Source organism: Lepisma saccharinum, chromosome 12 (genome assembly GCF_977018435.1).
Source record: "Lepisma saccharinum chromosome 12, izLepSacc3.1, whole genome shotgun sequence".
Classification (NCBI taxonomy): Eukaryota; Metazoa; Arthropoda; class Insecta; order Zygentoma; family Lepismatidae; genus Lepisma; species Lepisma saccharinum.
The window spans coordinates 57,929,770-57,955,879 of NC_139240.1; the positions used below are offsets into that span (position 1 = coordinate 57,929,770).

At 37.8% G+C, this 26,110-nt stretch overlaps 1 protein-coding gene across 2 annotated transcripts in view; it reads left to right on the top strand.

Annotated features, from left to right (window-relative positions):
* LOC145996492 (15-hydroxyprostaglandin dehydrogenase [NAD(+)]-like) overlaps positions 1-26,110 on the top strand; it is a 51,409-nt gene that overhangs the window by 9,586 nt on the left and 15,713 nt on the right. For both annotated transcript variants that reach the window (XM_083132992.1, XM_083132993.1), the window contains exons 3-4: positions 19,981-20,107; positions 22,438-22,544. In XM_083132992.1, the coding sequence (XP_082989118.1) occupies positions 19,981-20,107; positions 22,438-22,544 (234 nt within the window). The remainder of the gene's footprint in view (positions 1-19,980; positions 20,108-22,437; positions 22,545-26,110) is intronic.

Genomic DNA, 26,110 nt, shown 5'->3' on the forward strand with positions numbered 1-26,110 from the left:
TTGTAATCTATTCATATATAAAATCAAGCACCGAGAGGGTATAAGATCAATACTTGAACAATATGTGCGCATGACGGCCCCAAAGCAATGGGATCAATATTTGGAGCGGCAGTTCTATTGCCTGTAATTTCTCCCTATCAACTGATCGCCGCAGCGCGGTTCTCCCTATTGACATCGATTAGTTCCAGACAATTCCGCTTCCCCGGCGCTGAGGCATGGCGCTGCGGTATGGATTGCATGTACGCTCAGCAGAAAAACGGGATACACTCAGAAGAAAGTACTTCGGCAAAAATGTTAGAGAATAGCTCATGTTTCTGAATACACCCCCACCCACCCCCACACCCACCCACCCACATCCATACATATTTACTTCCCGGTCCACTTCTATTGCATCATGTTGTACAATATTAATTGATTAAATGGTTATGACATAATGTGATTATGTGGTGTTTTCTGATTGGTTGCTTATGACATAATGCGATTATGTGTTACGTTTAAATAAGCAGTGTTTCTATTGGCTCTGTAAATCTATATAAGCCAGGGCACAGTGCAGATTCTTCACCATTGCTGGATCGGCAGTGGAACCCACAAGTGGGGGATAGAACCTGAACAGGCTCCACCAAAGTATAGGAGACTTGAAGCATATAATTTGGCGGAATAACCCAAGTAAGGTCATAGAGACAATATACACTGATACAATAAAAGCCAATTTTTGGCAGGGGGGCCAAAGTGGTTCCTAAATACAAAATCTCAAGAACTAATTGACATAGAGCTATGCAGTTTTTTTTGTCTGCACTGGAATAACCCAAGTAAGGTCATAGAGACAATATACACTGATACAATAAAAGCCAATTTTTGGCAGGGGGGTCAAAGTGGTTCCTAAATACAAAATCTCAAGAACTAATTGACATAGAGCTATGCAGTTTTTTTGTCTGCACTGAACCCAACTGATTAAGCATAGAGTTTTGATTTGATTCCCAAGAAATTGTATATAAATACCAAAGCCAAAAATATTAAGTGTATACACACATACACACATACACACACATACAAAGCACACTGCTGAACCCAACTGATATTTTTTATTAAGCATAGAATTTTGATTTGAATCCCAGGAAATTGTATATAATAAACAACAACAAAAATGCCGAATCAAAAATATTGTAATCAGTGCAATAAAAATATATCCAGCTCCAATTGGGCCAAGCACCAAAAGATTTGTAACCCAGACAAATACAGAACTCCCACAATAATTTGCCCCAAATGCCATAGAGAATATAACATGGAATATTTCACATATAAACATAAAGATACTTGCTCTGCACAATCATCAACACAACCATCTACTTCTGGTCTGAAAAGAAGGCACGAAGCACCTGTTAATGCTGGACCTGCAAAGCAGCCACGCCATGAACCCATCCGTAGCAGTTTTAATGCCCAATTAAGAGATTATCGGTTTGTATCAGAGCCAAGATGTGGCATTGAGAATTTCTTGAACAGTATAAATTCTGATCTGCAGGCAATTCTAAATGCACAAAATGGCTCTTATAAGCTCTCCCTCAAATTGTTTACACAATATAAGAAACCAAATGGCACAAAATTTACACAGCCCCACATAACAGAAACTGTACCGGTATATTCAAATGCAAATTTGGACAGAATAATAAGCAGGTTGATAGATCAATTGAATATGAAACACTCTGAATTTGCAGCAAAAGAGTCAGGATGGAGCCTGTGCGGCTCTCCACACAAGTTATATGTTAATATTTCTGAATTCAGCCCATTAAAAGGTTCTACATATCTGCCATTACCTGCTAATATCAAAAACAAAAGAGCCGTGGTCAATATAAAAAATAATGACGCGAAATGCTTTTTGTGGTGTATATTAGCTGCTCTGTATCCAGTTTCAAGGGATCCTCAGAGAATAAGTTATTACAAACAGCATGAGCACGATTTTGACGATGCAATGGAGGGTTTAGAATATCCAATGTCTGTTCAGAATATTGATAAATTTGAAAAAAGGGCCAGGCATATCAATGGCAAGCAATTATCTATTAATGTATTTATTTGTTCCACTGGCAATTGCTTGATAGCACCTCTCAGAATCAGTACACTTGATGATGATTCTGCTGTTCCGATTGATCTGCTCTTAATTGAAGGGGATGGCACATATCATTATACTCTGATACATAATCTTGAAGCTTTAGTCAGAAAACAACAAGGCAAATCCAATACAATATTCAAGTTGTGCAGAAGATGCTTAACTGAATTTGATGGTCAAAAAATGGTGAATGGGGTTCGGGAAGTGAATGCAGAAATTGCTAAAAACAAGTTAATTGAGCATCTGAAATACTGTGGGAATCATAAACCTGTTCATATGGTGATGCCCAATCCAAGTGAAAATTGCAAATTCAAAAAGTATGAAGCCTCGTTGGAACACCCAGTATATATTGTCTGTGATTTTGAATCGAACGTCAAACCTCTTGAATTCTGCAATCCATATCCCGAGGAATCTTCAAGTACACCATACCAGTTACATGAACCTTCCAGTTTTTGTTATACAGTTATACGGGGTGGTGTTGTTACTAAAGAATATTCATACATGGGACCAGATGCCATCAAAATATTTGCACATAGAATAGAAAATGAGTGCCGTGACATAGCATCTAACATCTTATTAAAATCAAAGCCTATGTTGCCTTTAACAGAGGAACAGATTGAGGATTTCAACAATGCAGAAAAATGCCCGGTATGTGATTGTGAATTTTCAGATACAAATATCAAGGTGAAACACCATTCTCATACAGATGGTAAATTCTTAATGGCCCTGTGTAATAGCTGTAATATTAAGATCAAGAGACCAAGATTTGTCCCCATATTTTGCCATGGAGCATCCAATTATGATTTCCATCATCTGATCAGGTACGAGGGGTTTGACAAGCAGAATTTAAATATTTTAGCTGAAAATGATGAGAAATATATATCTATTAGCAAGATAATTAAAGTTGATGGTGTTCCTATTCACATAAGATTTCTTGATTCTTACAGAATTTTATCAGCTAGCCTGGCTACACTGGCCACTCAATTATCTGATGATCAATTCAAAATCACAAGTGCCTCGTTTCCAAATCAGGACCTGAAATTAATTAGGCGGAAGGGTGTATATCCATATGACTATGTTACAGATTTTTCTAAATTTGATGAGTGTTCTCTGCCACCACAAGAAGAGTTTTACAGCAAAATCAGAGGATCTGGAATCACTGATGATGATTATCACCATGCTCAGTTGATGTGGAACAATTTAAAATGCAAGACATTTGCTGATTATCACATGGCATATTTGAAACTTGATGTCACCCTCTTAGCTGATATAATACAGGCATTCAGAAAATCTTCCATGCAAAATTATAAACTGGACCCAGTATATTTTTACAGTGCCCCGGGTCTAGCATGGGCCGCAATGTTTTTCAACACTAAAATGCAATTGGATCTGATCCACGATCAAGATACGTATCTGTTTATGGAGAAATGTATAAGAGGGGGGATGGTGCAATGTTCCCAGAGATATGCCAGAGCAAATAACAAGCATATTATGCTGCCTGATTATGATCCAGCACGGCCATCAAATTATATAGTGTATGTAGATGCCAACAGCCTCTATGGTCATGCCATGATGCAAAAACTGCCATATGCAGGGCTTGAATGGGTTGAAGATTTCAACATTGAGGATCTTAAGGATTTTGATGACAGTGACTATGGTCTATTCTTAGAGGTTGATCTGAAAATTCCTGATGATTTACACAACACATTTTCTGATCTGCCCCCAATTCCCGAGGTTAAGTGTTCACCTGGCTCTAAACAGAAGAAGCTAATGATGACTCTAGAGCCAAAACAGGATTATGTCATATATTACAAAAACCTCCAGTTCCTGATGAATCATGGTGTTCAAGTGACCAAAGTTAGAAAAGTTTTGAGGTTCAGGCACTCAGAATGGTTGAAACCATACATTGATACAAATACAGAGCTTCGAACATCTGCAAAGAGCCAATTTGATAAGGGCTTGTTTAAATTGATGGTTAATTCTGTCTATGGCAAAACAATTGAAAATGTCAGAAAACATACCGATGTTAAAATAATTACTGACCCCAGCCGGAGCAAAAAATTGGTTGCAAAGCCCAACTTCAATTATAGAAGAATTTATGATGAGCACATGGCACTTTTCAACATGAAAAAAACAAAGATTAAGTTTGATAAACCTATTTATGTAGGGGCTGCGATATTGGAATTGTCCAAATTACATATGTTAACATTGTATTATGATGTGTTGAAACCTTTTTATGGTGATCGTGTAAAACTGATGTACATGGATACGGATAGCTTTATTCTTGATATTCAAACAGAAGATGTTTATCAAGATATGTCACAGCCTGCATTGCTTGAATATTTTGATACCAGTGAACATACAAGGATTCAACACCACAACAAAAAGGTGCCTGGCAAGTTAAAAGATGAGACACTTGGTGATGTTATTGTGGAATTTGCTGGGTTAAGTGCCAAGGTGTATACTTTTAAAACATGTAGTGGCACTGTTGCCAAAAAGGCCAAGGGTATTGGCAAAGTAACTGTTGAAAAAGATCTTCAATTTGAAGATTATGAAAATTGCCTCAAATCCCAGAATTCAATCAAAACATCAGAAAATAGAATTCAGAGTGAGGATCACTTATTGACTTCAAATATTGTAAGAAAAGTGGCCCTGGACCCACATGATGATAAGAGATGCATTTTATCATGTGGCATACATACTTTACCATGGGGTCATTGTGACTTGATAAGTGGCAAACAATGCCCAATGACAGAGCATGATTTGAAATAAATAAACATGCCTATGAACTTATTTGGGTTCAAAAAACAGGCTAATATGGAGCTGCCAACACCACAAACCTCTCCTGATATGCTGTCTAAACTGAGTGGCTTGTTAATTATTCATCTGAACAGCATACTTACAGATGTTGATGATGAAACAGGCAAAATATTGTACATATTTAACAATAATTTAAATCATTACCAATTACCTGTAGGTGGGCAATTACAATTTATTACAACCCCTGAGGGTGATGTCAAGATTTCAGTAGGGAGAAATATTTATAGAATTAAGCACTCAAACATGGTTTCTGGCACTGTATATACTGTTTCTGCTGGTGACTGCTTATATATTGAGGTCCCGGGATCATATGACAAGCTTATACCCTTTTTTATAGAATTAAGAATCTGATACTCTATAATAAATAACCATTAAAACAAAATGCCTAATGATATATTTGGCCATACAAGACATGAAGATCACAGTGATGAGATTCTGATGCTTGATGTCAGAGTCAAGAAATTAAGAAGTGATTTACAAGCTTTACAAACCACACTCAATGCCAGTCTTCAACTAGAAATTACAAATTTACAATCACAATGCATGGACCCTCTTCTTAAAATTGACTCAGAACTCAAAGTGCTGCTTCAGAAATATACTGATTTGGCCACATTAGATAATTTTCAAAGTTTAGAAGAAGCTGTAGCAGCTCTTCAAGCCAAATTTAAGACCCAGGCCACCAACTCCGAGCAATTGAAACAACAATTGGAAGAACAAATAAATAATGTCCAGGCACAGCTTCAAACAATTGTCAAAAGCATAAAATCACAAGAAGATTTTGATCTAGTCATTTCCACTCTAAAGGAACAGATTCAGTCACTCCAAATACCTAACCTGGATCCTCTGCACAATGCCATAGCCGAGGTTAAAGAAAAAATTGAGACACTTGAAAATTTTATGAACAACTTGCCATCTTCTGATGCTTTGAGTGCAATAACTCGGAGTGTTGCCAATATTAAGCTGCAACTTGAAACATATGAAGATTTTGGAAAAATTCAAAGTACCATAACCCATCTTGAAGGTACAATAGCAGCAGTGCAAAGTGATTTGGCAAATGTACAAGAATCTCGCCTGCCCGGTATTGTAGATACTCTTGTTAGTGTCCAGCAACAAATCACAAAGCTTGAAAACCTCAACACTGAATCTGAACTATCACATTTTCATCACTTGATCGATGATATTCAAACAAAGCTTGAAATTTTACAACAATCCACACCCACTCAGGCAGATATAGCCCTGCTCCAAAATGCTATGCAAAATGTGGCTGATGCTTCTGAATTAAACAATGTGAAATTGGCACTTGAATCTTTGCAAAATACAGTATCAAATCTTCCTACATCACAGGAACTTAAAAATATTAAGAGAGCAGTGAATAGGATATTGAAATCAGAAGATATCAAGAATATCCAAGCAGAGATCAAACAACTCACTCAGACAGTGGCCACTCTACCAACCAATCAACATATTAATGAATTGCATGCCCTGTTTGAGGATATCAGAAGACAGGTCCATGATCTTACTGCTCAAACTTCAAAATTGGCAGTTGTTGAAAATTTACAACAAATTGTAGCGAATATCAAGCAACAGCTAGGGACCATGGAATCCAATCAAGCAAATGCTCTGTCTGTTTTTGCCACCCAGCTTCAAGAGATTGTGCAACAATACAAGAAACTTATTGTGGACATAAAAATCAAGCCAGGCCATGATGATGTTGTTAGGACCATCAATGAGCATCTTGAATCTGTAACAAGCAGATTGCTTACAGCAGAAAAGGAAATAACTGGCATAATCGAGAATCCAAAACATACAGTAATTCTTAAATTGTACAGCATCCCCAACAAAGAATATGATTCACCATTTACACCAGGTGGCAAAATATATATGCTATCCCCTGCACAATTTTATTACCAATTTTTTGTTGGGGGCACATTGAGACCAATCAAGATCAAATATTGGCTTCAACCACAGGCACACCACTACCCCACCTTATCAATAACAAATGCTGACAACAAACCAAAAATCACCAGTGTAGAGTTAGAGGATTTTACAGACCCCAATACATTAGAAACATCTTATGTTGAAGATGATGGCTCTCTGGAATTTAAAATACATATTGGAGACAAATTATATTTAGAAAATCCTGCAGTCTCAGCTGCTGAACACCCCATAGTTGCAATATTCTTGTTTACATATTATGTCTAGAGAAATTATAGTTGATGAATTACACAGACAAGCCAGACATAATTTTAAGAGACTCCCAGTAGTCACAAAAGGCATAGATGATTTATGGCAGAGCGACTTGATTGAGTTGTCAAGTGGACAGTTGAAAAACTTAGACAAAATCAACAAGGGCTACAAGTATCTACTCACTGTGATAGACACATTTTCAAAATTTGCCTGGGCTCTGCCACTCAAATCCAAGACTGGAAAATGTGTTACAGAAGCCCTCAGGACAATCATCAATCAGAGTGGAAGATCCCCGCGCTATTTGCAAACAGATAATGGCAAAGAATTTTATAATTCAGTGTTTCAACAATTTATTAAAAGCCAGGCAATAAAACATTACTCGAGTTACAGTGATCTCAAGGCCTCAATTGTAGAGAGATTCAACAGAACCTTAAAAAATCTTATGTATAAACAATTTACACTTCAAGGTAATTATAAATGGATTAATATTCTTCCAGAACTTCTACATAAATATAACAACTCGGTCCATTCCACAATCAACATGAAACCCTCTGAAGTAACTTCATCTGATGAGCAAAATTTGATCAGGACTGTTTATTATCCTAAATACCAGCCAACAACAAGAAGGGCCAAATACAGGGTGGGTGATCAAGTAAGAATCAGCAAATATAAGCACTTATTCAAAAGAGGCTTTACAAGAAACTGGAGTACTGAATTATTTACAGTGGTTCAAGTTAAACCCGGGACCCTTAACACATATATAATAAAAGATCACCGAGGAGAAATTCTCAAAGGCAGATTCTATGAACAAGAGCTCAGCAAAACTAAACAGCCTGACACTTATCTCATAGAAAAAATCATCCGCAGAAAAGGCAACAAGTTATTTGTCAAATGGCTAGGACTTCCAGAACACAGCTGGATCGATGCAGACAAAGTGATAATATGAGCACCTGGGATGTTATAAAAAGGCTGCCAGAACCTGAACAACAGAATAAGAGAAATGGCAACTTGCTGCCTGATAATATTAGGTGTCTTATTGTTGGGCCATCTGCTTGTGGCAAAACTACACTAATGGTTGATAATTTTTTATTGGCACCCAACTGGTTAGACTGGAAAAACAGGCACTTGTATGTTTTCTCTAAGAGCTTGGAACAATTAAAATATCAGCAGCTGATGAAGCTATATGATGGATTGGATATTGCCACTTTTGAACCAGATGTTAAGCCACTTCAGGAATGTCTCGATAATTCTGTTGTTGTGTTTGATGACATTATACTGGATAATCAAAACAAGGTTAGAAATTTCTTTACACAGGGGCGGCACAAAAACATTGATTGCTTCTACCTGGCACAGACTTTTTCAAAAATACCGAAGCAGCTGATCCGAGACAACAGCAATTTTATATGTGTGTTTCATCAAGATCATACCAACCTCAAACACATACATGATGAATATGTAGGTGGGGACTTGAGCTACAATGATTTTTCCAAGTTTTGCAGCAGGTGCTGGAACCAGGACAGTTATGGGTTTGTCACAATTGATATGACAAGAACACCCAATAGTGGCAAATACAGAAATAAAATCAACGATTTTCTAGACGTTGAGACGTATATAAATAACCATGAAAAGGCCAATCATTGATGATCTTAAGTTAAGAGATTATCTTGTAAAAAGATTCAAGGGATGGAAATCACAGAACCGAGGAATTTATGAAAAACACAAGCAAATAGAACAGCCTGTAATTGATGCTATTAATAATTTAGGTAAGAATATCAAAACTGTTACAGAGCAAAATCAAGATTTGATCACGGAACTTGTACCTGTAGCTGCAAGGAACATATTAGATTATCCATTCACCCCACTTTCCAGTATTCATACACCTAGTCCTATTGCTCCTCGAAGAATTGAAGCTACACAGGATCCAATTGAATTGGGTCTTCTTGCTCAAAAATATTTAAGCACACCTAAAGACAACAAAGATGAGGTTTTTGGCTTATATGCTGACACAGAGCTTGATGGGAGCATCATTCATAGAATTGGCAATTTCAGAGTAACATTTATGGGGGATGATATAATTGTTTATTCAGAATCTCGTCTCGGAGAAAAAGGTGCTTTTGTTAAGTACACCGGCACACCTGGATTGTGGGAATTGATGACTCGGAAAAGGCCTGGCAGCTATACAGATCAAGATTATGAGGATTACAAAGAAATATTAATAAAAGCAGATGCTCTATACCAGAACAATGATCCCACACAAAAAAGAGTCAAGTCGAGCAGTGGGGCAAAATACAATAATTTAATCAAGCCCATATGGTCACAGATCAAGACTGGCAGTGGAATCAAACAATACAACACCCTGCCCAAAGAATTTGTGTGGGTTGATGATGTCAGGAAACTTGTAGATAGGTTATTGGTGATAGCTGGGGAGGAAAATGCTGGCAACCACAATTTTTACAATGAAAAGGTTGGAATTATGGACATGATAAGCACAAAATTGTCTAATTTTATAGTGAATGACCCTAAGGGGATTGGATATCTCATAAAAATTATTAATACTCTACCCCCCAAATTTTGGAATATTTCTGAGGGCCGGGGGCTTGTTAATGACATTATAAACAAGCTGCCATTTGAACTACACATTCCAGGCTATCAGTATTGTGGTCCAGGCACAAAATTGGACCATAGATTAAACAGAGGTGATCCTGGTGTAAATCCCCTAGATGCTGCTTGTAGAGACCATGACATAGCATACAACACACATTCTGATCTTGACAAGAGACATGTTGCAGACAAGAAATTAGAAGAGGCTGCATTTGGTAGATTTGTAAGCAAAGATGCTTCTTTGAGTGAAAAAATAGCAGCATTGGGAACCACCATAGCTATGAGCACCAAACAAAAACTGGGGTGGGGGTTGTGAATATGTATATAATAAACCTACAATGAAGGCCAAGGGTGTTATGTATCAAATACCTTATGCAGGTCTCAAATCTCTTAAAACTATTGATAGCCTTTTAACCAAAAAGCAGCGCAAGAAAAAAATCTCTTGTATTGCAAAGGGACATGGTATGAAATTGTTGCTTAGCACCCCCCAATTAAAAAAATTACAGCAATCAAGAAAAAAATCACATGTGGGGGGATTCATATTTACCATCCCTGCCATCTTAGCAGCACTTGGGGCTGTTGGGAGCTTGGCTGGGGGATCAGCTGCCATAGCAAAAACAGTAATAGATGCCAAGAAAAATAGGGCAGAATTAGATGAGCAGAGGCGCCATAACCTGGCCATGGAGAAAAAAGGCAAAGGTGTTAAGAGAGCCATGAATAAGTTTAAAAAAAACAAGAGCCGCTTACAAACCAAGATATTGAAGCTTTAATCAAGCCACTGGGCATCAAACATTTTAGGGGTGTGTACATGTCTGATTCTTTACCAGAACAACCACTCAACAAAGAGTGTGGCATTGTTAATTTGGATGAGTACAAAAATCAGGGCACTCACTGGATCTGTTATCTTAAATATTTAAACAATGAGGCATTTGTGTTTGATTCATTTGGAGGTGTTCCACCTGAAAATTTAGTAAAATATCTAAATTCAGCTAATCTTTATTACAATAATGCCCGTGTTCAGAACTTCAAAGATGTTAATTGCGGACATTTGTGTTTATCTGTTCTCAGATATATGTCTCAAATAAATAAACCATCAATTGAAGATTTTCAAAAGGCCTTGTGGTATTTGAAACATCATGGGGGTATTCCATCTCACCAGCCAAAATTCAATATTGAAACTTAGATTACATGATGACATAGTGTATCCCAAAACAATAGCTCTCAGAGCATTTTACGGCATGTACCTGATCCCTAATATTACACACCACAACAACAAAATTGCAGTAGGGGATCAAAAAATTGTCATCACTCCTGGGCAATATAATCTGTCCACTCTAAATGCTCAATTACCCAGAGGTGTAGTGTTAAGTCAAAATTCTGTCACTCACAGAGTAGAGATTGTATCTGCTACAGAAACAGTGCATCTGGGTACTATAGGAGAGCTGTTAGGCTTTGAGAACAACACAAAACTTGAAGCGGCCATCAAACACACTGCTATGAATATACCCAAATTCTTAGCCATAGAGACTCTGAATATTCACTGTAATGTGGCTGAGGGTATGATCACCAAATCAAATGGCATAGGCACTCACAAACAAACCGGCATCATTGCAACATTCAAACCTAATTCCGAATTCATGGAGCCCATCATCTACAATCCATCCCCAACATTATATTTTCCTGTGTGCCATAATAGAATAGATTACATTGAATTGATGGTCACTAATGAAAAAGAAGAATTAGTTGATTTTGCTGGAGCCACAACAACTGCTATCATAGAGATTAACATTTAAATAAAAATACATACAATGGAAAATATTGAGAGTTATGAGCTACAATCATTCCCTCCAAACAGGAGGACATTTGCAAATTTAAATCAACCCAACACAGAAATTGAGGTTGATCTTGATGTAGGGGATGGCTTTATACACCCCCACAGAGCAGATCTATACATCAAATTTGATGTTGTAAAGCTGGATGGAACAGATTATCCGGCAAATTCAAATATAAGATTGGTAGATAATTTTGTGCCGCATCTGTTCTCTGAAATTGAGATCAGAAAGCATGGCGTTGTTATAAACAGAATAGATTATCCCGGCATTACCTCCACAGCTTTGGCCACACTAAAATTATCCAAAACCGAGGCTTCTTACTACAGAATCGGTGGATTTGAGGCTGGTGATAAAATATTAACCAAGAGCCACACTGTATTGTTCCCGATGCGCCTGTTGCCAGGATTCTTCTCAGATTACAAAGAAATTATGTGGAAGGGTGGGTTAAGAATTACATTTAGAAGAGCTGCAAATGATAACAATGCTTTGATGAGGTACAGCACATTAAACCCTACAGGAGAAGCTCTGCCTAATACCTTACCAGATGCAGGAAAATGCATTATTCAGACTATGGAGCTAAGAATCCCGGTTGTTGAGTATGAAGCCAGTTATGCTCTTAAATACAAAGCTGATATAATAAAAAATCCACAGATTCCTCTGCAATTTTATACATATCAATCTGTACAGAAGCCTGCATCTGGCACATATTATGAGTTTGATGCTACAAACTCATTCTCCAGCATTCAATTTGACATGCCTGATTTTGTGGTGGTATTGTTTCAGACTGGAAGACACAACAATCAGGAAAAAAATTCAAGTAAATTTGATAGCTGCAACATCAAGAACATATATCTTAAAAATGGCAGAAATGAGGTATTTCCTAGAGAAAATTACAATTTAGACATGTCCAAGGATGATTTCCTCAAGTTATATGAGGCATTTTCGGCTTTCAAACGTGTCACTACTGGCAATACTGACATGTATTACACACCAGATGAATTCAAAGTACATAGACCCATGTTTGTAATCAACACTTCAAAAAGAAAACAAGTTGTGGTTAATGACAGAACAAACATTAAAATTATCTGTGAATTCCAGGAGACATTACCAGATGACACCATTTGTAGTGTCATTCTCATAGGTGAAAAATCATATGTTTATGATGTAAGAAATGAGAGAGTCACGGAGCAATTCTAGAAGAATTACATTGTTTTAATATTAGTGAACCTGGTATCCAATTAAACTTAAACCATGTATGTGTGTGGGTAGGTGTGTATCCTAGTTTTAAGTGTAGCCCCAAGAGGGGCATATTTTTGACAAGTTTATGGACAACAATCTCTCAGAAGTGCCTTTTATAAGTATATGCACTTCAATCTGAGAGGGGTCATACTTTCTGAGAAATTCCCGAGGGCATTTTTACAAAAATGTTGGATTAGGCAAGGGTTCCACACTTGAGCAAAAAGCTCATATGGGCATGTTGAGCTAGTTTTAAGTATGGCCAAAGCTGCTTGAGGGGGGTTCGTACTTTCTCGCGCTCATCCTATTGTAAATACTACTACTCATGGAAGTAATATTTCTGGGAACCTTTGAGTGGTTATAAAAAATAATTTCATTATTTTCTCCACAACTTTGTCGCTGGAAGTTTTTACTTGGAATTACAGAACAAAAATGGCCAGCGACGACATTTTCTACTGCACGAATATAAAAAATCTCCACATACTTTATTTGAATATTTTTTAATGCGAATATGCTTTAAAGTATTGATAAATTCTGAGTACCACCATCACCTATGACAATTAAAAAACAGTGTCAATTTTTTTAATAATGAATGCTTCAATTTTACGGCATGTTTCAACGTTAGGAATGAAAACAATGTAAAAATTGTGTTTTCACGGAAAATTTGCGTTTTTAATTTATCTAAAATTATGTAAGCAAGTTACCAGTTTTTTGTGTTCACCATCGTATTCTCTACAAAATTTCCTGCAAAACTGCAGGTACCGATTTTACTTAAGCTAAATTTGTAAATCCAGAAATTTCATAACAGCGCGCTCGTATTTCCCATAAGAAAAACATTGCCCATAAGAGCCCATTGTGTCTTCTGAACGTGAAAACGACTCTAGTTCCTGTAATATAATCCCACTTTTTAGAAAAAAACGCAGCTTATACTGTAGTTATTCTGTTTGAATTTATGTTATTAACAATAAAAATAACAAGCTTTCGGCTTTTGTGCAACTTGAAATGAATTATGATGGTGTCCAAAGGCCGAATCACACGGAACTGGAAGTCCAGTTAGTTGGCGCTGAACTGGCTACCTGACCGGAAACGATGGCTGGCTGCTTGACTGGTTTTGAGGAAAAGGCCATGTTCTAATTGCTACTGGCTTTCCTCGACTGGATCTTGTGGAACAGCCAATCACAGCAAAGTTTGGACATGTGAAGATAATCAGTGAGTTTGCAAAGAAGAGTTTTTTGTCTGTGGGTTCAGAGTGTTGGCTGTTTTTGTTAGTTTCTCGAAAGAGTTGAAGTGCAGTGCATTCGTGTTCAGTTCATTAATATTTAGGTATTTATGCAAAACGATGAGATGTGTACATGGCAAATATGATTAGCCGAAAATGAAAATCCTTATTATTACGAGCGTATTAATATCAAATGTTCGATTTTTTTTTTAATGAATACTGCGAATCTCAAGTGTGAATATGCATACCCGAGATCATTAAAAAGCTTGTTCGGTATGCATTGATTACCATATGTTTTTTCGAGCCAATCTCTAGTCCATACTTTTTTTTATTTTAATTTTTAATAAAAGTACAAAGCAGTAATTTTCCTACAACATTGCTCGTCCATCTTTACAGATTGTCTGCTCTGCGCAATGTCTTATGGGAACAAAAATCTATCGACCAATACGGTAAGAAGTATCGTAAGTATCGTGTGAGGCGAAAACTAGCAAATGAGTAACCAGTCCAGCGCCAACTAGGGCATTCCTACTGGATTTCCAGTTCCGTGTGATTCGGCCTTTAGTTGCCTTCATCTGTTGTGCCCTGCAGGTTTCTTTTTACTTTTTATTTTTTTAATTATTATTATCATTTGTCGTGTCTTATGGATTCGATTATTCTGACATAGTTCTCCTCCTTCGCAAGATATTTACACAAAGGTTGGGTTCTACTGATATGCTCACTATTATTCCTTGATTAATCTAATGGTATAGGCCTGAGCTGTAAATTCACACAAGAAGTTTTTGCAAAGTATGACAAAGTGATCACTTACAATACAATGACTGAAATAAATTGACTAACACGCCACTTGCGCAGTTTACTAAAGTGTAGCTTAAGCTGGGTTTACACCGGGGTTGCTAACACATGTTACCAACAAATGTTGGTAACATTTCGAAAAACGCTTCTCAATTTGTTAGCTGCAGATTTCCCGTGCTGGCAACAGAAATTTTGTTATCCACAAGAAGACGGTAAAGATCAAAGAATGTTAGCAACATTTCCCCCGCTTCTCCTCGCGCCATCATCACGCCAGTGACAGCCAGCCAGCGAGTGCGAGGTGTGTTTTGTTTTGCAATTTATTTATCATTGAAAATGTTTTGAGTGAGATGGAGTGGTCAAAGGATCAAATGCTGAACTTAGTTGAATAGTTCCGCGAGAAGCCTGTCCTTTGGGACCAAACTTATCCACAATTTAAAAGACAAAAACCAACAGGTCACTTCCGCTATAATTAGCTCTTGCCCGCAGTGAAGGTCTCACCCAGAATCTTCTTGGTCTTCTCTCTTGCCCCAAAATAACACATGCTGACACAGTCAGCATCTTGCAGCCAACTGAGGTCATGCAACCACAATGTTAACAAAAGTTATGAACAAAAATGAAGTCAAACTAGTGTTCTGGTTACCAACATTTGTTGACAACATCTGTTGTTAACAGTGTTGGTAACAAGAAGTTGATAATATTTGTTGGTAACATTCGGTGTAAACACTGCTTTACTCTTTTTAACATGGCGTGTATGGGGAGTGTGTGAAATGAGTGTGTTAAAATGAAGCATAAATATTTATTTATAGAAGTTTTAGGCTCTGTCCGAAAGTACAGTCTTGTCGCAAGTGACGTCATCTAGCTAAAGCGCCAATTAAACGAGCATTAGAGTTCGCTGCATGCAGGGCTCGACAATGCAGTCTTCTTTGCTAGACTTCTGCAGTCGTTGTTCACTTGTTTGAAATAGTGGACGTCGAAAGTCAGCCAGATGTTGGTTGTAGTTCTTATAATGTGTTGAAATGTAAGTGTAAGAAATTTAGAAAATGCTATGTGATTTATGTGGTGAAGAACATGTTTAAAACGCGGGGAAAACAATGTGTCCTTAGTTTCATTTACTGATCGTATTCGGCGCTGCGGTCGAAGCGCAATTCGCTTCCACAGTCCACGACTCATTGTCATTCAACAACGGAAAGATAAATTTGTTTCGCAACTGTTATGGAGAATTCACACCGAAGAAACACGCGGCAAGCGACACTTGTTTCTTTGCTCAGTTTGCGATGGTACCGATATAATCGCATTAATCAGTTTATTAGTCACACGAAAAGAACGTAACAAGAGGCATTGTTACATCTAAATCGCATTGTAAAATTTGTGCAAGTTATTGAAACTCGGGAGAGGTATGTTGTGCGTGAGAAAACTGAGAAATAATATGCACTGACCTCAAACTGCATACGCTAGACTTTGAAGCCTGCATTAAGCGAATACCTAAACACTAGACAAATGGTTCTCAATCTTTGTGAAACCATGTACAGGTATTTTCCTCGTAAACCTTTACAGTATTTAAGATTTTATGCATGAATTAACATGTACCTATGAAACTAAATATTTATAAATAAATTCTAGCATAATCATAAAGAGCAATAATAGTTTGATTACGTGTAGGATTGTTGACAAATATAAAACTATGGATGACGAAGTGATAACGTCGTCTCCTTGTAATTAAGTCATCCCGGGTTCGATAACCGGTGGAGCCACGGCGTGGGTCCCACTATAAACTGTAGGTCGAGTCCTGATAAGTATATTTGTGCATAAAATGAACTAGAAAAACGAAAACTTACATCTCAAACATGATGTTGGGATTATGATAGTTGTCAACCATTTTCAGCAGAACATTTCGCAGCTCAGTATAGTTGATACGAGGGCACGGTATCGGGTCGCGGCCCGGCAGTTGAGAAACAATGCACTAGAGTATTTTACCATGTTGACTGATCTATTTTGGATTAAACTGCCTGAATATGCTGTTTTTTTTCTTCAAATAAAAGCAGTCACGTAGTAATTGACGAAAACGCGGCCTCTTTTCACGATGTTAAAGGCAAAAAATTACAGCCGATAACTGCATCAAAAAACTTGATAAAGCAAAAAGAACGTTGTGTTTAAATCTTAAAACATTGTACTGTACACAGGGGTGCCCACAGGGGGGAATATGGCGCTGGTTGCGCCATCGAGATTCTTGGGGGGTGGGGGATTTTTTCCCTTGAAATAATACAAAATTCAACATTTATATATTTTTCAAAATACAGCGTGTCCATAAATATACTGTTTTGAGGCAATGGGGGTACATAGACACAATCTTTTATGTAACTCCATAAAAAAAGTCACAGACCGTCAAGTAAGGTGACCTCGACTTCAATCCGCACGCTGAACCTTCATCAAACTCTGCGTGTGTAATGATATTCTAAAACACACCAACTACGTTCTTAAATCTTCTGTAATAACAACCCAAGTTTAAAGGAAAAGATTCACATGTAACCTGCCTGCCTGCTAAATATCCAACAATGAACCCGCATCGTCCATTGTTGTCAGGAGTGAATTTATTTCAGTTTCTACGTTTGATCTCTTTCATTGTTGTCCATTGCTGATACTGATCTCCATTGTTGACATGCACAAAAAAATTATTTGAAGTTTTCTTTCAAATGTCACCAATTTCATTTAAATACGATTATCCAAAGCGACGTAATACCACTTTAAAGTATGACAGTATATTTATGGACACGGTGTATATGTAAATTTTTACGCCTTAAATGCACCATATTTAATCCATTACATGATAAAAAGAAAGTGTTCAAGGGTATTATCGAAAGGGGGAGGAGAGAAATATCCAACTCTTACATATTAATTAGGCTTTAATTGACACGTGTGTACTGGGGGTTTTCTGCATTAAACGTTGGGGGGGGGGCAGTGTACAACTCTAGGTCTTTGATTATGGCGGGTATTTTAGTTAGAGGGGGGTTGAGCACTAAATTGGGGGGGGGCATCCAATTCTTGTGTATTATTATTGTCTTAGAGTTTTGCGGAAATTCTGGTGTGGAGACAGAATTAATTATTTGGAGGAGGCAATATCCACCCTTCAACATCAACAGTAAGCAGAGGCGTAGCTACGGGGTGTGCCGGGTGTGCCTAGGCACACCCTAATGGGCAGATATTTCAATAAGAGAGAAAATAAGCGGCAGTTTGTAAGAAGTTGAAAATGTCATTACTTGGTACAAACGTGTGAATTATCGCTGATGAAACGAGTGTCTATAGATTTTCGATTATTTATTGTCATTGGAGAAGGAAGATATTTACTGCATTCTACTCTGTACTGCAGCACCATTCTTCTATACATTGTCACAAGCTACACACCTTTCTCCGAGCTTTCCTAAGTTAAAACTAAATTAAGAGCAACTCAGAAGCAGGATAGATTGGAAGCCCTGCTCTTGCTATTTGTGGAACAGGAAAAAGCTTAGTCTATTGATGTAAATGAAGTTATTGATGAGTTTAAGAACATTGCACCTTTTGACAGACGTCTCTTGTTATAGACTACGTGTATTTTGATGTATTTGTTTGTAACGTTTATGAACATTTTTGTGTGTGTAATTTCTATGCAATTTGATTTTTTCTACTACATATATTCAGAAATTTTCAACACTGTCATTTAGTGAATTTATATTCCTTGACAAATATCAGTGCAGTTAAAGAGCCAAGTGATTGTGTTGCAAAATATGCTATTAAAAAGGTACAATACCTCATTTTTTTCTTTGTGCACACCCAAATATAAAGTTCCAGCTACGCCTATGACAGTAAGTCTAAAATTGGCATGGAAATTTTGGTGGTAGGATTGAGTATTAAATTTAAGGTGTGAGATTTGAAGCTCTTGATAAAACATTAAATCTTAGATTGTCAAGGGATTTCTGTACTGCAGAGAGAGTTCGAACATTAAATTTTGGAGACTGTATTTAGCGATATGGTATCCACACGTTTTCGACCCGGAACGTGCCAAAAGAGAAGCTGGAAAAGACTAAATATTTCGGGATCCTAAGAAAGTATTGACACCCCATTAAATTAATATTCTTGAAAACCTGCAAATGACTTAGCTCGCAAGGATGTGTTGCGAGAATGTGTTTTTGGCGCCTTACTGAGGTGAATGTGAAGTTTTATACTATAGCTGCAGTTCAAGACATAAGCAATATTATTTATATTATATTATCGCCAGGGGATTAAGAATTTCTAGCTAGGGTTCTGTAATGTCTCGTGAAACAACAATTGAATCGGTCATACTGCCGGAGCATAGTATTTGGTTTGCCAAGGTTGAATTTTCTATCTTTATCTTAAGTTGTGCAACAATTTTTGTTAAATACACAAAACTGAGTTTTACAAACAAACTCACAGTCATTTATATGCATATTTACATAATATAATTTACTACATTTAACCAACCAATGTGCTAGCTTTAAGTTTGTTTTTTTTCGAAAATCGAATAATAAAAAGATATGGACAGTTTAACATGGTATTTCATTCAAATAGACATCAATTATTACGTATTCATCCAAACTATTTTGGGGGATTATGATGAACTATTTTATGAACGGTCTTGAGTGATCGGCACCCCTGTTTAGGAAGAATGGGCAGATCACGTATAGCGTTCGGCTAAGAAAATGTTACTTTCGGTAGACACGCTGTTCTAATTAAATACTTTGTGGGGATTACGATATGGTTTAAGGGCGCGAATGATATGATTTGAGGGGAGGGACGCAAGACATGATTTTGGGGGGGGATGCGCCATTGGCTTTTGAGGGGGATGGGCACTCCTGATTGTCCATATCGATCCTTTATAATATCAACAAATTTTGGCTTTAAACACGTTGTAAGGCTTCCGGTTGGGGTCTCTTCTAGAGTCTAAATACAGCTCGTTGGAGTGAAGCTTCACGATATTGAGAAAACGGCACAGTCCGAGAGACACGTAAGCGACATGGGACACGTGCATCTTGCCGTGTCTCTTCGCTTCGAAAGGTTGATTGATTACTGAGGGTTCGCTTCCAAGCGTCACGTGTCGCATGTTACTTGTCTCTTTGGCGTGAATTCTCCCTAAATCATGTAACCACCATTCTTTGTGTCACTTTACTGTCATGATCACTAATAGCGTTCTTTATTCTCAGATATGCGCAAGTGACGCGAATTATAAAGCTGGGACGAAGAGAATCCGAGAGTTGCAACAAAGCATTAAGGATGGTGGCGAGATTTTCTTCACAAAATGTGACGTAAGAAAACAGCGCGAATTTGAATGTAAGTACTGCCCTTTTCTGTGCACTCTAGAACACGTAAGTGAATAAGGACTGACGAGGTTTATCTAGGATTGGGTGGTTTGTTAACCCCAGTTACGCCTGTACGGTGACCAACTCTCCCGTGTTTCCCGGAATGTCCCGCATTAGACCTAATTTATTTGGATCCTCTCGTATTTTTCACTAACAACTAAGACAGCGAAATTTCAACTCATTCAGAGTTCGGCGTGCCATACAAAAGTTCAAGTCGGCTGCACGATCTTGCACGTTTAACCTTCGGCGGGCGGAAGTGACGTCATATATTGCATTAGTTGATTGATACTTATTCTTCTGTAGCAGCAGTGGCAAATACGCAGTGGCGGCGATTAGTGGGCGCGAGGGGGGCAGTTGCCCCCCACTTTTCACCACTTTTGCCACTGCACTATGCTAAATCTTTTCTACAAAGGGAAATATACTGTCTTTGCCCCCTCCCACCCAGTTTTGGCACCCAATCGCCGCCACTGGATTAGGACTACGAACATGCAAATTTGTAAATTTGTATTCTCTATTTGAATCTGTATATTAGGGTAAAGGACGGGAAGTTCGCCACCAAAATGCTTTTCATTTTTTTCCTTCTAAACGAATTAGGGAAGAAGGAGGATAAAATTTATACGATACTAAAAGTAGTCATTGTGGATTATGAGGAATATAACAAAAATACTGTGTTACTTATACTTATGACGTAATATTACAATTACTAAAATGAGAAAAAGTGGAGAAATTCCCGCCACATGCTGGGAAATTCGCCATATAACTTATTTATCATTTTATCGTCAGTTTAAGTGTATGAAATACCAAGTTGTTGCCAATAACTCAGACAACAAAGTGTAGAAGACCTAAAAAACTGCTTAAATAGATACAATACAAACATGTTTAAGAAACATAGGCCTAAATGTTCATATGCATTGTGAACAAGTTGTGTGTGAAAGATCGCCCGTAAGAAGGGAAATTCGACACATTTTCTGTTAATCTGGCGAATTTACCAGCAAATGCACTGTCGAAAGAAAACAACTTACGTTTACTTGTACTGTCTGGCTGCCAGCCGAGACCATGGACGGAAGTGCGCATGCGCCAACCGGACGCGTTCAGTGGCTAAATAGGGGTGACGGAGCTTTGGACAGAAAACGGGTTCCTTGAATATCGTCTGCTGTAGAAACTAGGGATGGCCAGATCCGGATCCGGTTGGTTCCAGATCCGGAACTTTCGGACCTGGATCCGGGATTTTCGGATCCGGATTTGGAACTTTTGGATCCGGATCCGTTTGGCCATCCCTAGTAGATACAGCAATGAAGTTTCAACGTAGGAACATCGCCGCCAAAATAAATACAGAGATGTTTACGAATTATGTAAGAGTTAGGTAAGCCAGTCATATACTATATCAGCAAACAGAACATATCAGGAAAGTATTCATATCGTCACATTAGTAGATAGACTTGTTTTAAAGCAGTAGCTTTTTTTTAGATCATTCAATTAAATTGATCTTCTTAGTAAATATGATAATTAGCAAAAATGTACACAACATTAATCAGGATAGTATTTAATAATAATAATATTGTTGTACATAGTATTATAAGTATAAATGTAGTAACTGAATGGCTTGTGACATTTTCTAGCAAAACGAGGGTGTTTTGTAGAATGTGCAACGGGGGCCAAAACGTCCCAATTTTCCTCATTCCACTTCGAAACTGTTTGTTGCCAATTGTAAGAGCCATCACAAACACAACACAGAAAGCGGCAATAAACACAACAAGCGAACCCACGCAAGCGAAATACCACAAGGTATTTCGGCGAGTGCTTCTCCCTGCTTCCCACTCGCGTTTGGAATCGTCATTTGCAGGTAGTTTCGTCTTCCTTGGCCGGACTGTACATGCACGCTTTCCAAAGCAAATCTTTTCACGACATTCTTAAGGTTTGAGGATACGATATCAATAATTAAAAGGAAGAAAAATAATTCTTATCTGCCACGAAATGACAATTTCCAACGTAGTATTGAAATTCGGGACCTTTCTTTGGCTTCTGTGTAGACGCAACTGCGCATTCCAAACTGTACTGCTTGCTTGCTAGTTCGCTCACCACACTGCAGTTTTCAGTGGAAACAAGGCACATGTTACTTGATTTTTTACAGACAACAGTGAGTGTTTCCAACCTATAGTTTCTATCTACGATTACAAAAACCACAAGTACGACGAAAGTCCCAGCATGGCGAACATCCCTTCTTTTACCCTACATAAACTGTAATTCGCTATCCTTGCTTGTGGCAGTAGCGAGTAAGTTGGGTGATGTTTCACATTTCAGGTATGTTTCTAGAGACAGCAGAAAGATACGGGTGTCCAGACATAATGGTCAACAATGCAGGCATTCTTAATGACCATCAATATTTCGAGACAGTCGACATTAATGCGGTAAGTTGAAATTGTTGTTAACAATAAGCTATTCCCACTATATTTGTTGGATTATGTTACGTACCCAATAGGACCAAGTAATGTAAATAGTTTGCCAAAGAGGAATAGAGATGGCAGCACAAGGCGTGCAAGGTTAAGAATTGGCATAATATATGTGAATAACTTTATAAATAAGAACAAAGCAAATTGGAAAGATGAAAAACAATAGAATATATTATAAGAAGACAAAGAATAAATATGAAATAATCAATTAATATGTACATTTTATAAATTAAATCAGTGATCATATGTAAGTTAATATGAAAATTAAGGAAGTCCATGCACTGATAGAAGTTTGTGTCTTTGAACAGATATTGCATCTGTTTGATTGATTTATCATTCTCATAGTGGAAATTTTGTTTACATCAGTGGCGTGCGCGTTCCAATCGACGCCCCACAGCACTTTTTGGTTGCACGTTTTAACCGTAGCGCCTACTTGGATGCGCGTGTCAATCGTTTGCAACAAGTATACACTCTGTTGTACAGTGGGATCTATGAGTATTATCGTGCAAATTGTCCATCACCATGTTCGTGAACTTTATTTGACCCAATAAGAGCTTCAAGAATTAAAAGAAAACTCAAAACAAGATGTTGATAACTTCTGCACCAGCATACATACAAATCCATCGCTTAAAAACACATAGGATGTAAGAAAAAAAAATGAAAATAGCCATGGGCAATTTGCACGGCAATACTCGTGGATCCCACTGTACCTAGTTAGTGTTGGCGCGTTCCAATCGCAGCCGCAAGGGAGGATATTAGTATCATTCCCAAAGCTTAAAGGGAAAAAGCTGGAAAAGGATAAAGGAATTCGTTAAATAGTCAAAACATAAATAAATTGAAATCCAGAGGGAAGTTCACAAAGAAGACAAGAAGGAAGTCCAGATCCAGATCGTCCATTGAGAAGGAAGTCCCGATCCAGACCGTCCATTAAGAAGGAAGTCCAGATCCAGATCTGTCCATTACGAAGGAAGCCCAAATAGAAGAATATTCAAATAGAGACAATAAATAATAAAAAGCATATTGAGATGAAAATTGACTGTAAACGAGAAAATTATAGAAGAAAGGAGCTTATCCTGTAAATATTCTTACTCCATGTATCCTGTGTTTAAATAATATATTCGTTTAAACGTCTCCATTGGAAGGCATCCTTTCTGGTTTCGTTGTCTACAAAGAACCCTACCCTGTAGGGGTAGCTGAGTTTTAAGATTAAGGTTTATGTACCTTTGCACCAAATGAAGGTAGCAATTACTGTTTTGGTAAAGGTGCCTTCAGTTTAATTCTATCAATATGGTGGGAGCTTCTTTAGTAATATGTCTGATTCTTAAAAACAGTATATTGGAGATACGTGACTCCGCCTTACTGCTAGGGATTAGAAGTGCAGTTATGTCGACCTGACTCAAAATAGAGCTCTTCAGAGGAGTTTATTTAAGGAAGAGCAACAGTTACACACAGTGTGTGAATTTATTTCAGTTTCGTCAGAATGGGCACATCAGTGATGCCCGCGTAGGGACAGATTTTGCCAAATGAGGGACTTTTTTTTTTTTTTAATGTTGGAAAATAACGTTTTATTGTGCAAAGCTTACTCTCTGGTCAGTTGCACTTTCTTCGCTCTTAGTTTCCCTTTGTGTTGACACATCTTGCATTGCAGTTGCAAACTGCAGTTTGGTCGGTACGATAACTACGTAACGTGTGTGTGCGAATACTGTACAATCGTAATTTGGTCACTGGTGTTTCTGGGCGGGTTTCTAGCTTCTAAAGTTCATAGCTGTAAGTTGCAGCATGGCTTCTACACCTAAAGAGAAAAGAGTCATTCCATGCCAAATCAACACAGATATGTGCAATTCCCAACATGACCACTTCCGATTTTCATGAAATTTGGGGAGTTGAAACTATGCATGGAACTTAGTAACTATGAAATTTTTTAGTTTCGTTTGTCTTGTAATTGTTAAATTATTCAAGATCAAAGTTAGCAGAAATTGCCCTTTTGACCCCGCTTAGCTATACTAAATGTGTTGTAACTCCGCCACTATTTCGCCTAGGAAGCTCAAATAAAGCTTATTGTACAGGGAATTGAACAAGCTTTCCAGCGATATATAACAAGCCTACCTTTGGATAAAAATATAATTTTGTCACGTGACCTTGACCTTTGACCTTGAATATCTCAAAACATGTCATCACCAAAAATAGTGAAAAAAATATATTTGGTCCCTCATGCCATATTCTAAAACATATCAAAAAATCATTCTGGAACTGTAATGGGATCAGAAGATACAAAATAATATGTGTAACTATGTGACTGATAAAAGCCTCATTACATGAACTATGACGAGTCAAAAGTCTTTTAACACCCCCTACAAAATGTAAAGAAGTTATCCTGGTCATGAAAGAAATAGGTTAGACACAGGCAGATCTCTAGCTGTGTGTGTCAAGCGAAGGTCCGGCATATTGTTGACCGCCATATTGAATTCAACGCAAAAATTTCAAAGGAAAGGGGGTGATGTGATCGGAGATGGTCAGGTTGGGGGCTGTGTTGATTTGGCATGGTCAAAAGACAAGTTCGTGGTGAACTCGACTAAACAGGAAAACAGCAATCAAGAAAGCAATGGTTCCGAGACGCATGGCTTGAAGAAGACGTGTTCAAAGGGTGGGTGGCGCCTGTACCTGATGATATTCACAAGAAACGTGTATCTCAACTTCAGAGGCAGTCATTGCTCACGTTATGGACGAAGGAACCTTATAGCAGCACAAGTGCACAACCTTTAGCTAATCGCAACGATGGGGTAATAAGACGAAATGGATGAATGAAGAATTTTACAATTACAATTTTATTCCAAAACATTCCTTGTCTATTGAAAAATATCAGCGTTAAATGACGTGTAATTCTGTTAAAATGTAGGATACAAAAGATACAACTTTTAGGATTTTGATTGGTTGATTCATTCATTCAGTTTTTTTAGTCGCTTTACTTGCCGTAGGGACATTTGGTGAGTTGTAGGGACATTGCCGAAAAGAGGTTGGCAACACTGGCACAGCTACTAAAAAGAAACCCGACTATTGTTGCAAGCGGAAGCGATTTTTGAATTTTCAGATTCCCATGCATTCCTTCTAAAGAGATAAAACGCAACAACTTCAAGTTACGGTTAATCAAACGGGAGTTTTCGACTTTTCCGAAGACAAAATCAAATCTTCAACTTGTCCTCTTTTCGTTCACATGTTTTTTTGCGCCATCGGAAGTTTGGTATTCCAAAGAGAACAAGTAAAATAATATCCCATAAGCGTAATGCTAAGTTTTCTCCTTCTCCTACAACCACCCAGCGCACAGACCTCTCTATCACCAGCTCGCCGGTGGGGGAGGTGCTGTTTAAAACCTCGTATCTGGCTGGACATTGAAACTGTTCCCCGTGCCCTTAAACAAAACTGTAAACCGCATTTTTGGAGTTTCGTTCCTCTGGTTCTCATACGACGATTTTGCTGGTTTGTTGTGTTGCAGTGACTAACCTCAATTCAGAACATGTTTGTGCCGA